The 16,386-nt window shown below is 45.4% G+C and overlaps 1 protein-coding gene across 1 annotated transcript in view; it reads right to left on the bottom strand.

Annotated features, from left to right (window-relative positions):
- nek8 (NIMA-related kinase 8) overlaps positions 1 to 16,386 on the bottom strand; it is a 71,481-nt gene that overhangs the window by 41,370 nt on the left and 13,725 nt on the right. Inside the window, exons 4-8 of the mRNA XM_078224830.1 lie at positions 10,834 to 10,965; positions 7,092 to 7,300; positions 6,812 to 6,891; positions 1,822 to 2,006; positions 37 to 184 (exon numbers count right to left, since the gene is read on the bottom strand). Of these exons, the coding sequence (XP_078080956.1) occupies positions 37 to 184; positions 1,822 to 2,006; positions 6,812 to 6,891; positions 7,092 to 7,300; positions 10,834 to 10,965 (754 nt within the window). The remainder of the gene's footprint in view (positions 1 to 36; positions 185 to 1,821; positions 2,007 to 6,811; positions 6,892 to 7,091; positions 7,301 to 10,833; positions 10,966 to 16,386) is intronic.

Here is a 16,386-nt window from a genome sequence, read left to right as displayed (position 1 = left end):
ACAAGGCAAATATTTCAGTCAACTGTTTCATCCTACCTGTAAGGCATGCTGTAAAAAGGTCTCCACAAGAGACATGCTTGATTGCCACTCCAGACTGACCTTCCAGAAATCTCGAGATAAATTGGGGTTGGGTCTGTTCCATGGAACCAGGGAGAGAAGCATCTACTGTCCCTACAGGAGGAGCCTGAAAAAGGGTAGAGACAGTTTGAAGCAGATTAAGCATTAGTTAAGATACTTGACTGGGGAGAATTATGTTATATCAACCTTTATATTCACTCTCCTTCCAATATCGATTATTCAACAGATGTGCAAAATGCAAAAGCAACAGGAAGTCAACTAGGTGTCTGGGGAATTTTGTGGAGGGAAAAGTTAACATTCTGAAGAAAGGTTATTGACCTGAAATGTTAACTCTTGTTTCTCTCCCCACAGATGCTGCAAGGTGTGCTGAGTATTTCCAGTATTTCTGCCTTATTTTAAATTTCCAGAATCAACAGTATTTTGCTTTTAACTCTGGAGAGCCGTGAAATATTATCCTGGATTGAGCTCTCGATCATAAGTTTCAAAAGGGCTACTCCTGGGATTAGTGCCATCAGCTGTTCCCAACCTTCTCGATCCATGTGGGGCAGACGTGGGGTACGAGAGAATGACTCCGATGACTTATTCCCCTGCCTTTTTGTGAGGAAGCACCCGCTCAGAAGAACTCACTTTTGTGGGCAATCCCGCTATCTGCCTCATCAACAAGATACCCTAGATGGTGCCCACTGACAGCACTAATGATCCATTGTCTGAAAAAGATGTTCCACATCTGTTCCGAGCACCTGATGCTTTGATTGAATTTGTGGACTGGAGTTGATTTTCATTTACCAGTTTAAAAAGCAAACTAAATTGCATTCAAAATAAAAGACTTAGAAAGACTTGCATTAATTACATATAATGTTTGGATGGAAGCTAGTCATTTAGCCTAACTTACCTATGCCAGTGTTCTTACTCTACATGACTGCTGCCCACTTGTTAAAAGCAAATTACTGCGGATGCTGGAATCTGAAACCAAAACCATCTGAAACCATTTTCCAGCATTTTCTCTTTTGCTTCCCACTTGTCTCTGTATCACTCCGATTCCTTCTTCCTTACCATATAGAATCATAGAAACCCTACAGTGCGGAAGGAGGCCATTCGGCCTATCAAGTCCGCACTGACCACATTCCCACACTGGCCCCATTCCCGCAACCTCACACATTCACCCTGTTAATCCCTCTGACACTAGGGTCAATTAACCATGGCCAATCAACCTAACCAGCACATCTTTCAGACTGTGGGAGGAAACCGGAGCACCCGGAGGGAACCCACGCAGACACGGGGAGAAAGTGCAGACTCCACACAGACTGTGACCGAGGCCGGGATTGAACCCGGGTCCCTGGTGTTGCGAGGCAGCAGTGCTAACCACTGTGCCACCGTGCTGCCATATCTGTCATAAAGTGCTTCAATGATATATTATAATATACAAGGCATCCATTTTATGAGCAGGGTAATTTATTACTTTTGATGTTGGTGGAGGGAGGAATCTATGTCAGGACATTGTATGCGCTTCCTGCGCTTGTTTGAATGATCCCATGGGATCATGAACATTTACCTGGACCACTGGAACTGGCAAACCATTTAATGCCTCTGAAAATGCAAAACTCTTTCAGCCGTCTCTGGCAGGGGGTTTTCAGCCCAGAATCCACTGACCCACGGGCAGTGCTGGTAGCTGTAATTTACATTTAACCACCGCGGTCTTATCCCTTAGACACAACTGTATCTGCAAAATTTTCTCAAGCTTACCTCCCACATGATGAGTCGTCCCGATCTGGTCACCCCTGCCTTTTGAGTTCTCCCAGCAGAGACCTGTACTACTTCAGTGTTGAGCATTGGCAGCCTGAGAGGAGAAATGATTCCACTTCCCCAGGTATATACAGTGGAAAGGGGAAGAGGTATTCCTGACTTACTGGAGTGTGCAAGGAACCCACCTGCCATCACAAAAACATAAGGTGAATTTTAAATCCGATTTAAGCACATTTAGATTATTCTTACTAATATAATTATATTTTATCTCAAACGATTTATATGACTAAACATGAGTGAATAACTGCTGGGTAATCTACTTTGCTGGTTAATCTTTGTGGCGGAAAGTACAATGTTTTCGGTAGTGAGTTTTAAAGTTGCAGTGACAGTGACTATGCTACCAGGCGTTATTGTTAAATAATGCTGTTCGTCTGGATTATATGGAGTTGTGTATGGAACCACAATCTCAAACTTTGAAGAGGGTACAAAATTATGTAACATGGTTAATTGTGGAGATGGCTGTAAGTGACTTCACAAGATATCTGTGGATGAGTGAATGATTCTCATAGAATCATAGAATCCCTACAGTACAGAAAGAGGCCATTCGGCCCATCGAGTCTGCACTGACCACAATCCCACCCAGGCCCTACCCCCATATCCCTACATATTTACCCACTAATCCCTCTAACCTATGCATCTCAGGACACTAAGGGCAATTTTAGCATGGCCAATCAACCTAACCTGCACATCTTTGGACTGTGGGAGGAAACCGGAGCACCCGGAGGAAACCCACGCAGACACGAGGAGAATGTGCAAACTCCACACAGACAGTGACCCAAGCCGGGAATCAAACCCAGGTCCCTGGAGCTGTGAAGCAGCAGTGCTAACCACTGTGCTACTGTGCCGGTAGCTTCTCAATCTAACTTAATTTACCCTTCGCTGCATTTAGTGCCCTAAATGACTCCAGTGTTTTCAACTCCTGGCAGATATTCCAATTGTTTAAGTTTAAACTTTAAAATTTATTTATTAGTGTCACAAGTAGGCGGCACAGTAGCACAGTGGTTAGCACCGCTGCTTCACAGCGCCAGGGACCCGGGTTCGATTCTCAGCTTGGGTCACTGTCTATGTGGAGTTTGCACGTTCTCCCCGTGTCTGCGTGGGTTTCCTCCGGGTGCTCCGGTTTCCTCCCACATTCTGAAAGACATGCTGGTTAGGTGCATTGACCCGAACAGGCGCTGGACTGTGGCGACTAGGGGAATTTCACAGTAACTTCACTGCAGTGTTAATGTAAGCCTTACTTGTGACTAATAAATAAACTTAAAACTTAGGCTTACATTAACACTGCAAGTTACTGTGAAAATCCCTTAGACATCATGCTCCGGCGCCTGTTCGGGTACACTGAGGGAGAATTTAGCATGGCCAATGGACCTAACAGCACATCTTTGGACTGTGGAAGGAAACCGGAGCACCCGAAGGAAACCCAAGCAGGCACGGGGAAAACATGCAGACTCCGCACAGACAGTGACCCAAACCAGGAATCAAACCAGGTCCCTGGCGCTGTGAGGCAGCAGTGCTAACCACTGTGCCACTATGTATTGTTAACTGCTCTGTGAGATGTTGGGGAAATCAAATCTTCACAAACTGTACTTTTCTTTAAAATTAGCAAGGATATTGCATTATTTGGATTTATTTTACTAAAAGGTCATATGTTCACCTTTGACTGGGAGAAACCATGCCTATTCCAAGAAACCACCCAGCCAGCACGGTACTTGAGGGGGGAAGAGCTGTTTGTTTCTTTGCACTGCAATTATTTTAATTGATGGAAAATAAACTGGTTTAAAGGCAAAGGTTGGTAATTTACTGACAATCACAGGACAGAGATGCTTTTTTGAACTCAGTTGGGAATGAACGGAAAAGGGGGAAAACTGCCCAGCTCCCACTCTCGTTGTCTTGCCTGAAACCTTGTAATTGTCAGTATCTGGCTAAGAATCCTCATCTCAGTGGAACTTGTCTGTATTTGGAACGGAAACCCAAGAGGATAAGACGAGAAGGGTTGATCTGCCTCTATTTTCCTCCGTGCCGAAGCTCTGTTGGTGAGAACCTACTGTCCTCGACTGGGACTAGTGATCTGTCTGCACACAAGGGAACTCCAAATTGGCAGTGTCAAAACCCTGTGAATTTGTTCTTTTTTTTAAACAAAGTGTACTCCTCAACTGCCCATCTCTCCAGAGATGTGTGCGCGTGTGTCTGTGTGCATGCGTGCACGTGTGTTGGAGAATCTTAAAAGGGATGGGTTACTTCAAGATTACTATTGTGTGGTAACCAGTTTCAGTAATTTGTTTTAAAAAGCGGTCTTGTTTTGTAATAAATCAATCATTCTGAGCTTATTGAAAGAGGTCTGGTTACAGTCTCTTTTATTCTGGGTTTAACAGTAGCGAAGGTTAACAATTGGCCATTTGAGTGAGTGAATTAACCAGATACACTAATGTTGCACCCTGTGGAGTGATGGAGCCAGATCAACTGCACACTCCTCCCATTATAACAGCAAAGGATCATTTCCTGTTATGGAATGTACTTTTTTTATGTACAAGTTGAATCTTTGTCTCCCCCTGCACCATCCTACTCACCTGATGAAGGAGCAGCACGTTCCGAAAGCTTGTGTGGCTTGTGCTACCAAATAAACCTGTTGGACTTTAACCTGGTGTTGTGAGACTTCTTACCATCCTACATAAGACAGTTTAATTTGAAGTGACATTCCGGTTTCTTAACTATCTTATGTAATTCCATAAGATCGTGTCTCAGATGGATGTTTTAACCAGGAAAACTGCCAAGTTACTGGAGCCTTTTCCTCAGACCACTGAGCTTGAAAATCCCCTTGATTTTAGGCAAACAGAACTGGACTCAGTATTAAAGGTACAGTCTGACCAAAAGAAATGGTACAGTTTGATCATGATATCACCTGATTTATATTCTACTCTCCCGGCTATCCAATTTAATATTCTGTCCTACTTCAGGAAAACAGGGTGGAATTGGTAGATTGTAAAGAGAAATGTCAAATAAAATGAATGCAGCTAAATGTGAGGTACTGCATTTTGGAAGAAAAAATAAAGGACTAGATTGAATAAAAGAGTTGAAAGCGGATTATCCACTTGAAAGTCCTGAACAATGTCCTTCCAATGGTGAAGAACCACGCTCATGGCCCAGGAGTTGCCCAAACATCTTCCTCCTCATTTTATGGCCACAGCCAATACTGCCTCCCAGCACACTACCATGTAGTCTTGCACATATAGTGCACACACAGGACAGCACGGGGTGAGGTTAGCACTGCTGCCTCACAGCGCGGGGGCCCGGGTTCGATTCCAGGCTTGGGTCACTATCTGTACGGAGCCTGCACTTTCTCAACGTGTCTGCGTGGGTTTCCTCCCACAGTCCGAAAGACATGCTGGTTAGATGCATTGACCATGCTAAATTCTCCCTCAGTGTACTCTAACTGGCGCCTGAGTGTGGCGACTAGGGGATTTTCACAGTAACTTCATTGCAGTGTTAATATAAGCCTACTTGTGACACTAAGAAATAAACTTTAAAACTTTATTGGGAGATCTTGCTGCAGTTCGTAGAATCTAATTTAAAAAGTGTCTACTTGCTGAGCAAATAGACCTTGTTTGTTGGGAAAAAGGCCGCTGGCTAATTACTGCTGTAAATGTCACCCCCACTTGCAATGGACTCAGTGGTCTTTTGCTTGGTTAAAATTAAAGGCCCAGAAGTTAGACACTTAGGACCTCTGGTTCCCTGTGTGCTAACTACTCCCAGAAAGTGCAGAGCACGAAAGGTCAGCACCAACATGTCTCGATATCACAATGTTCCTTCCCAATAAGTGTCCCATAACTACCGGTCATGTGTGCAATTTGCTATGCCAGGTATCATCTGGATCTCACCTAAAAGGAGTAGATGGAAAGCGACGTACCTCCTTCCCATCCCACAACTCAATGCCTTGGAAGTCAGATAGAGATGCACAATGCAGATTATAAACGAAGTGAGAAGTAAGAAAAAAGGGTGGAAGTTGGTTGTGTCACAGTTTACCATATCCACCCACATTCCAGACATTGAGTTCAAATCCTTGGCGAGCAGTAAAAGTGAATTCAATAAATCTGAAGATTTTCAACGCTACTGGCCAATAAATCGCCAGGTTGTCATGAAAACCTAACTGCTTCACTAATGCCCTTCATCCGGCCAACACATGGCTCTAATGACTGAATCAACGGCTGGAACCTTTTGCCCCATCATGGCAGGCCCCGCTGTGGGAGATTTGGCAGCCCAGCTAAAGATCTACTGACTTTCGGCGAGACTGGATGATCCCAGCAGTGGACTGGACTGGAAAATCCCACCCTATGTCATAGAATCATAGAAGCATAGAATTCCTACAGTACAGAAAGAGGCCATTCGGCCCATCAAGTGTGTACCGACCACAATATCCACCCAGGTCCTATTCTCGCAACCCCACGCATTTACCCTGCTAATCCCCCTGACACTAGGGGTAGTTGAGCATGGCCAATCAACCTAACCCGCTCATCTTTAGACTGTGGGAGGAAACCGGAGCACCCGGAGGAAACCCACGCAGACACGGGGACAATTTGTGCAAACTCCACACACACAGTGACCTGAGGCCGGAATTGAACCTGGGACTCTGGTGCTGTGAGGCAGCAGTGCTAACCACTATGCCACCGTGCCACCCATGTCTATGTCCTATCATGTGAGCTAGAAAACTAATCGGTTGATAACCAGATCATTAAGCTGGGCCTTCACTATTTGTTCAGGGCATTTGGGGAAGAGCAATAAATGCTGACATCCGAAGAACTAATTTTTTTAAAAAGTTACTGAAAGAAATGCATTACAAGCATCAAAACTTTGCTATGTATAGGTATTTCGTTGACTGGAGCTCCTTTTATTTCAAATAAACCAGTCTCCCTGCCTGCAGCAGCTTTCTCCTTACCTCTTGACCTAGCACTGTTGACCCTTCCACCAGCCCGCCTGTGGGAAGCAGGTGCTACTGTCGATAGTGGTTTTTCAATTCTGTCAAAAACAAATTGGAGCCTGCTTTCATTTCCAATCAGTCCTCCTGATAAACTCACGTTATTAAATCCGTTCGTGCAACAAAGAAGGAAAATCGGACTAAAAGTCATGCTTTAGCATTGAAAGTTTATGAAAGTGGCATGAAAAAGGTATGCAAAACGTGTGCGTATTCAGGACGTGAATGAGTCGCGGCCACTTACCTCCTCATCTTGACGCTGCCAATGTCAGTGTACAGATTCAGGAGAGCCCGAATGCAAATTGGCTGAGCCGTTATCTCACTGAGCTGAGGGCGTTTGGAGGGGTCGAGGCTCAACATGCTCAAAATCAGTTGGCGCAGCTCAGGGCTGTACTGGTCAGATATGGGGGCAAACGTACCACTCATGATCTTCAGCACTAGAGCTGGCAGATTCTGGAAACACAGTCAACATTGAATAGGGAAAGTTAAGTAAAGTTTATTTATCAGTCACAAGTAGACTTCCATTCGCATTGCAATGAAGTTACTGTGAAAATCCCCTAGTCACCAAACTCCGGCGTCTGTTTGGGTACATTGTTCGGTAGCACGGTCAATCCACCTAACCTTCACATCTTTCGGACTGTGGGAGGAAACAGGAGCACCCGGAGGAAACCCATGCAGACATGGGGAGAACGTGCAAACTCCACACAGACCCAAGCCGGGAACTGAACCCAGGTCCCTGACGTTGTGAGGCAGCAGAGCTAACCACTGTGCCACCGTGCCACCCCTCCCCCCCCCCCCCCCCCCCCCCCACAAGATATCAATGCACCTTGCTGAATTTCTTTCCTGTGGTTGAACAAAAGCAGCCCAGATTCTAGCAATCATAACAGCCTGGATTAAATAACTCTATTCAAATGTCAAAGTAACAATCTGAAGTTTCAGTCCTTTCCAGTTTTACCAACGCTCCAATAGAGAAATGCCACTGGAATAAAAATTACATATCGACCTGCATTTCATCATGTGTTAAGTTAAAAGACCTTTATCTATTTTTTTCCTGGCTACAAAATATTCTATATTTTTTCCGATAACATACAAATCTTATAATTGGAATGTTATAGCCAACAGTAAGATGCATTGAATCTACCCACAGGAATCAACTACCCCACAGCGGTTATCTGGTCAGCCTGATTGTGGAGATGTTTTTCAGATTTCACCACTGGCATTACCTTGCCTTCCATTTATCAGTCCTTTCAGCATATATCAAAAAAAATTCTGAAATTTTTAATGTAAAATCTTTATCGCCTCAATATGACTTTTCAATTCCTTTGCCTTGTCAAAAGTATATTATTGTAGCTTCTTCAAAAAAAATGGAGTCAGAAAGCTGCATTAGCTGTATCTCAGCAAATAGCACTGACCTTCTTGTGCTGAACTCCTTTTTCATCCTGGGTTATTAACACATTTTCAAAACTAGCAGAACCTCCATCATACACACTCCTCACGTCTGGCAACCTAATTAGCTGCAAATATCTTCAGAGGACAAAGTCTCGAGTGTGAATAACCTCATCACCCATCTCTTTCATTACTTACACTGCATCTGATTCTTTTTTATTCATTCATGGGACATGGGTGTCACTGGCTAGACCAGCATTTATTACCCATCCCTAGTTGCCCGAGGGCAGTTGAGAGTCAACCACATTGCTGTGGCTCTGGAGTCACATGTAGGCCAGACCAGGTAAAGATGGCAGATTTCCTTCCCTAAAGGACATTAGTGAACCAGATGGGTTTTTTCTGACAAATGCTTTCATGGTCATCAGTAGATTCTTAATTCCAGATTTTTAAAAATTGAACCCGGGTCCCCAGAACATTAGCTGAGTTTCTGGATTAATAGTCTAGCGATAATACCACGAGGCCACCGCCTGCCCAGTTCAGTAAATGTTTCTTTTGTTACTTGGAATGCACTTTTTCAAAATTAATTTATGGGACCTGGGTGTCGCTGGCTAGGCCAGCACTTATTGCCCATCAATATTGCCCTTGAAAAGGTGGTAGCGAGCTGCCTCCTTGAACCACTGCAGGGTGTAGGTACACCTACAGTACTCTTAGGAAGAAGCTCCAAGATTTTGACCCAGCGACAGTGAAGGAACGGCGCTATATGGGGTGGCACGGTGACACATTGATTAGCACTACTGCCTCACAACGTCAAGGACCCGGGTTCAATTCTTGCTTTGGGTGATTGTCTGTGTGGAGTTTGCACGTTCTCCCCCCCCACCTCCACCTCCAAGTGCTCCAGTTTCCTCCCACAGCCCCAAGATGAGCAGGTTAGGTGGACTGGTCACGCTAAATTGACCCTTAGTTTCCCAAGTGTCAGGGGGATTAGCAGGGTAATATGTGGGGTTATGGTGGGATTGTCGTCAGTGCAGGCTCAATGGGCCAGTTGGCCTCCTCTCTACTGTGGGAACCTATGATTCTATGAAGATGCGTGGGTTAAGTGGATTATCCATTAGCATGGGGTTACGGGGGTAGGATGGGGTAGCAGCGCTGCATAAGTTGCTCATTCGGAGAGTCAGTGAAGGCTCGATGAGTCAAATGGCCTCTTTCTGCATTGTATGGATTCTAGATTCTATATTTCAAGTCAGGATGGTGAGTGACGTGGAGTGGAACTTTCAGGAGGTGGTGTTCCCATGGGCTCCTGTCACCATTTACTTTCAAATAAATAGTTCTCTAAACCAGCTTGTTTAATCTAATCTTTTTGAAAGGTTTAATTCTACATTACATTATAAATGCATACTGCAAAAACAATGAATGCATATTATAGAGGACAACAAATTAATATGTGCATTTTGACTAATCAACCTTTGCACAAGAGATGGCAAGACCGTCTAAAAGTTTATATATTGTCCAGCCACTCATCAATGGAGGTTGCCCTGTACAATATTACTATCAAACATTCAACTTCCTTCTTCCCAATGAATTTGAATTTATGTACGTAGCTGTTTCTCAATTTTATAATAGTCTGATTCACTGCAGAGATCAAGCTTCTTTAAAGAATATAACTTGTCTCAATATTGGCAAGCAGAATTGCCAAGCAATGTTATGATTTCAATCTCTATATTTGGACAAAGAAAATCCCCATCCCAATCATTCTTCCTTCTGTTTGTAATTCAGGGATGTTTAAAAGAATATATATACATCGTAGTTTAAAAAAAGGAACAAGGGCAATGTGACAGGTTTCATCACCTAGTTAATCCATTCTCTAATTATAACCTCCAATAAAAGGACATGAGCTCCTGTAACCATTTAATTTCAAATAAATAGTTCTCTTAACCAGCTTGTTTAGTCTAATCTTTTTGAAAGGTTTAATTCTATATTACGTTATAAATGTACATTGCAAAAACAATGAATGCATGATATAGAGGACAACAAATTAATATGTGCATCTTAACTCATCAACCTTTACTCTCGTGCACTAAATCAGACACTTCAGGTGACGACTTGGTCAGGGGGCTTTAATGTACCAGCACCATATGGAACAAAACCTGTCCTATTCAGCAGCAAAATATTCAGCACAAGCCACTTATCTGCATGGTTCATAGAATCATAGAATCCCTACATTGCAGGAGGAGGCCATTCAGCCCATCGAGCCTGCACTGACAACAAGCCCACCCAGGCCCCACCCCCATAACCCTATATTTTACACTGATAATCCACACATTTACCTTGATAATCCCCCTGACACTAAGGGTCAATTTAGCAATTCATCTAACACACACATCTTTGGACTGTGGGAGGAAACCGGAGCACCCAGAGGAAACCCACGCAGACACGGGGAGAACGTGCAGACTCCACACAGACAGTGACCCAAGGCCGGAATTGAACCCGGGTCCCTGGCGCTGTGAGGCGGCAGTGCTGACCACTGTGCCACCGTGCCGAATTCTGTTGTGGGATTATATAGTGAAATTCAATCCTGTTTATTAAAGGCTTTGCTTTCTTACAGCAGCTTCAAATGCCCTCTTCAGGCTGGCCAGCTCATACAAGACGCAGCCCAGTGCCCAGATGTCACTCTTTTGGTTGTAAGGCTTTCCTTCACACAGTTCTGGAGAGATGTAACACGGGGTGCCCACCACCTGTAAAAACAACACAAAACTGGCTTCATTTAAGTCAAACTAAACAGGCCAGAGGAAAACAGGTTGGAACAGAAAATCAAATTAATCAGACCAACTCAATTTGATTTCAGAGACATGATGACAATTCAAAACAATGGCTCGCACCCCCTTACGATGCTAAATTTCATGGCCCCAAAGCAGAATTGCACACCTAGAACCTGGTGGCTGCCACCGGCAGGATTAGCAACATAAACGCTGGGAGCTACATCAGGCTCCCAAAACCTGAACTAAATAAAACAATATAAAGGAAGCGCAACAAAAGTGAGCCGTCCTCTTGGGTACCAATAAAGGTCCTTAGGTGCATTAAAAAGTGAATCAGACACACCCAATTATTGGTTCTTGCAAGCCAGTAGTGACAGTTTCTGAAATAAACAGTCAGCCCCACAACTACTTTTATTTGATATTCCAAAATGCGGTACAAAAAACCAGTGGCAGCTGACAACACAATGGAGAATGAATACTGATGAAAGGAAGACTTTTTTCTCTCCACAGATGCTGCCTGGTCTGATGAGCTTTCCCAGCATTTTCGGTTATTATCGGATTTCCACCACCCCGCAGTGTTTTGCCCGAGAATAAATTGGCTTCCATTCAGTAATAAAGCGCTTATTTAGACTATGGAAGATTTCTGGTGAGATTGTAGCACTGGGAGACTGTGTGAGCCCAAGCATGGAGTCAAAATGTTGAGGGTGCTCCATTGTAACTCTTTACAAATCCAGAGAGTTCACCGGTCAAGCTCCGCCAACAGCAGAGAAAACAAGTCCAGGAAGACGTTACATATGGAATAGAATCTCTACAGATTCAAAGAGCGAATGGTAATCGTGGGCAGAATATTTCAGTCCTCCCTGTGGGGGGTTTAACAATGGGCTAGAGGGGGGGGGGCGCAGATAACATCACAAGAGCTGAATAAATCAGTTCTTCAGTGGTGTGAATGTGCATCTCCCCACCCCCATTGGATCCTAGAATCCCTACAGTGCAGAAGGAGGCCATTCGGCCCATCGAGCCTGCACCGACAACAATCCCACTCAGCCCTATCCCCATAACCCCACGCATTTACCTTGCTAATCCCCCTGACACTAATGGTCAATTTAGCATGGCGAATCAACCTAACCTGTGCATCTTTGGACTGTGGGAGGAAACTGGAGCACCCTGAGGAAACCCACGCAGACAAGGGGAGAACGTGCAAACTCCACACAAACTCCAGTGGCACAGTGGATAGCACTACTGTCTCTGGGGCTGTGAGGCAGTAGTGCTATCCACTGTGCCACCCAAGGTGATTGAGGTAGGTTGTCCTTCCCACCAGAAGCTGGTGCGAAACCACTTTGCATCCCATTAATGAGATGCCGATGAAGGTCCAAACAGAATCGCCCCTCCCACCCATTTGATTTTCCACGCTGCCAGTGGGATATCACACCGGACTGGAACACATCTGGACCAACATGGCGTGTACAAGTCAGGATTTACCTGCAAGAGGGTCTGGGGCAACTAGTGGAGATCGAAAGATGGAGGCTTCCTGTGACAGTGCCCCCTGGAACACCATGTGCAGCAGTGGGTGAATGGAGCATCAAACACATGGATACTCAAGCTGATACAGCTTCCGGAAGGATCTTCTAGCTACATGAGGTGCTGTTGGATGGCACCGGACTTTTCCTTGTAAGGGCAGGGGGGAATGAGACAGGGTTGCCAGAAATGAAGCGATGGGGTGGGAATGGAAGCAGAGAGGAAGGGTGCGGGAAGAGGAAGGTTGGAGGTAGTAGTGGAAAGAGAGAGATGCTATGGGGGTCGTGGAATGGGTGAGGTGTGTTATGGTTCAGGTCAGAAACTCCACAGTGTTTTATGGAGCCCGCCTGGATCATAAGCTTTACACCTTGAATTTGGTTAGGATAAGCATGATATGGTTCACCTCAGTTATGATTCAAATAAGCCACTAGGGAGCTTTTATCAAACAAAGCGTATTTAAGAATATAGCTAACATGTATGGAAAGAACATTAACAATAACTTTTATCAATTACAAACAAAAACAAAACAACCACAATAATGTATAACACTTAATAAATATATCTAAGATGTTCCAAGCAAAACCAAACTTTCCTTAGACAAAACTCTTTTCACTGGTTTAACACAGCAAAGTCTAATGCTCGCGCGGTACTGGAACTGAGCCCTTTGGATGAATGCTGCAGCCCTCTTGTGACACTCAGAACAGTTTGAAGTCAGAACAGCTTCCCAGACCAGGGAGACTCTGGTCAAGCCACCAACAGCAGATTTTCTACCCCAGGAAGGCTTTCAGCTAAACCGGCAGAACCTCCCAAAACCAAGGAGAGAGAGGCACTTCTTTCCAGCATGATGTCCCTTCTAAAACTGAAACTCAAACTGCAGCCAAACAGAAAAAAAACCTTAAACTCCCTTGGAAGGAAAGAAAACCTGTCCAGAACCCATGACTTTTAATCCTAACAATTCAGGGCCATAAAACTAATCCCAGAGTAAACATAAACAATCCCATTTAAGCCACTTAAGTAGCAATAAAAGGACTTCTCGGCGACAGCTCAGCAAGAATGACATCAGCTGAGGCTGTGAGATTAAAAATCTCTGAAAGATGCACTAACGTCACAGGTGTGAAGCGGGAGGGTGGGAAGGGCCATGCTGGAGTGCGGGAAGGGCCATGCTGGAGTGCGGGAAGGGCCATGCTGGAGTGCGGGTGTGAATGGGAATGGGAGGGGAGAGGTGAATGGGTATGGTGGGAGGAAAGAGGGAAAGGAGTTCAGAGAGAGGTATGCATGGTGTCAACAGAAGAGTCCTGGGAGGCATATTGAGGGAATTGGTGATAGGAAGGGATGGATAGAAAGGGATGGTGAGGCTTAAAGGGGGCAGCGGGAGGTGATAGGATGGGAGGGTGACGGTTTAGCAATGACAAGTGAAGGGCTGCGGAGCATTATTGGAGGGGAGACAGAAGGAGAAGCAGGTTCTAGGGGTCTACAGAATGGGGGAGCTTGTGAGCAGGTTTGCGCTGTTGTCTTGGATGACCGTGGTGGCACCTTGTGGAGGGGCCCAGCTTACTGTGGCTCTTCTACTATGAGGCAGCTGCTCCCTCTGTGGTCACAGAGGACAAAGTTGAAGCAGTCACAGGCAACAGAGAATCAGAAGGGTTGGAGAATCCTGAGTGGCGGTCTCAGGGATGTGCCACTCCTCCCGTTGGGTGCCCAAGGGCCCCTCTCAGACTCCCTGAGAAGGGGCACCTGGAGGGTGATTGAAGTGTCCCATCCTCCTCTCGTATAGGCACTGCAAAAGCTCACCCATGGCTATATCGATGGAGTGTAGGTCTTGTGCATCTCTGGCAGAAACTGGGCATTCTGCTGGACCATGTTCTCCACTGTGTATACCCCCCCCCTGTCCATGGACACCTCAACACATGCACATGTTGGGAGTACTTAATCAACCAACAGGCAGATGGACGTCTCCACCTCACGTGCCACTCTGTAAGGGCCTGCGACAAAAATTCCTCTTCTTCCCTGGCCCTCTTCCTGCTGACCACTGTAAGTGAGAGAGGCGAGAGCAAGCGACTGCATGAGTTGGCTCCCAGTGGAGGAACATATGACCCTTAGGGTTCTATGTGACATGTGTGGATCTTTATTGGATGAAGGCCACCAGCTGATCCCTCCATCTTCACACGCTTGGTCCGGTTGCTATCCGGCCAACACAGCTGCCCACTCCTTCAACTCAGTAAGGCTCGTAAGGTCAGACTGGTCACCTCCAGTCTTCTCTTCCTTTCCTGTTGTGCCTCAACTTCTCCTGCACAAAGGGAGAAGATGGGGTTGAGAACAATTGGGTTTCATGTTTCCACTCTTACAAAGAACCCACTTGATTGCGTGACAAAGGATTCTGGGGCAGCACCTGCCAGCGCAGGGGGCCCATGCAGATAAAAGGATAATGATCACAGAGGCGTGTCATTAGCATTGCTTGCTGGTGCTTTCAATGCATAACCCCCCCATCTCAAACAAACAGCTTCTGAGCTGAGGGAGCCGCAATGGTCTCTCCACCTCCAGACTAGATGGACTGCATTGGAGCTATGAGGCATCACCTTATCATGTTGAGCAGCTCTTTCATGAATAGGCCTCATGGATGGTGCCTTTATTACTGAGCTCCATATACCCTGTACCATTCAGTGAGAGCAGTTGAAAAGGTTCACTTACCCCTGACGGAGCGGATGAAGTCATTCCACCATTTCCTGCCCTGCAGGGCAGTCCTCTGTTAGACACTCTGGGCATTGAACTCCCTAGAGACTTCCTGCCAAACAGGGTTTGGTCTGATGGCGTGGCCTCCTCCTTCTATCCTCTGGGTACAGGACACCCCTCCTGGCTTCCACTGCACTGAGCAGCACATTGAGGGATGCGTCACTGAATCTGGGGGCAAGAGGATCCTGGGATTGACAGGCAATCTTCTCCTTTAACGGTGGGTAAGCCGAGGTCCGGACGCCTGGATATGAAGGCACCATCCATCCTGCCTCGTTGTGCGAAATATTGGGAAACCCCCGACTGCATAATTAATTAGGCCAGCATCACATGATAGGTTGCAAATTCCCCACCGGTTTCAGCAGCAGGAAACACCCCACCCCGGGATTTAGACCCGGAATGGAAAATTCTAGCCCGAGTGTGAGATAGCTCAGTTAACGGCCACAGCCACACCATAATTCAATTCAAACACACAAAGCAGAAAAACGCCTCACTTCAATAACTGCCAAATGAGGGAAGATATATTTAAGATAGTCACAAGGGTGGTGATGACTAGAAGAAAATACTTTTAGAAAAGAGAATAGTTAGAATGTAGAATGCTTCAACAATTTGTAAAGAGTCCTTATTTTGTTTAAAAAAGAAGGAATTTAAACAGTTACTTGGAAACAAGATCTTATATTTATATAAGACCATAAGACATAGGAGCAGAATTAGGCCACTCGGCCAATCGAGTCTGCTCCGCCATTCAACCATGGCTGATATTTTTCTCATCCAAATTGTCCTACCTTTTCCCCATAACCCTGATCCCCTTATTAATCAAGATCCTATCTATTTCTGTCTTAAAGACACTCAATAACCTGGCTTCCATTGCCTTCTGCAGCAAAGAAGGTTTAGCTCTCCCTCTATTTCTCTATGCCTCCTCCCCCTCCCCAACTCTTCTCCTTCCCCTCAATCTTTTCTGTTTAAAGTGCTCTCACGGTCGGTGCGAGGAATAGATAGCCAGACCCACCTGTGTACACAGCAAGATCTCACACACACAACCAAAAAACAGAATCTCACTTATATAGTATCTTTAACATTATAAAACATCCCAAGGCACTTCATAGTTAGACACTGAGCCACATAAGGTGGAATTAGGGCATGTGGCTAACAGCTTGG

Source organism: Mustelus asterias, chromosome 12 (assembly GCF_964213995.1).
Source record: "Mustelus asterias chromosome 12, sMusAst1.hap1.1, whole genome shotgun sequence".
NCBI lineage: Eukaryota > Metazoa > Chordata > Chondrichthyes > Carcharhiniformes > Triakidae > Mustelus > Mustelus asterias.
The sequence above is the reverse complement of the archived record's forward strand: the minus strand, read 5'-3'. Positions and strand labels throughout refer to the sequence as shown.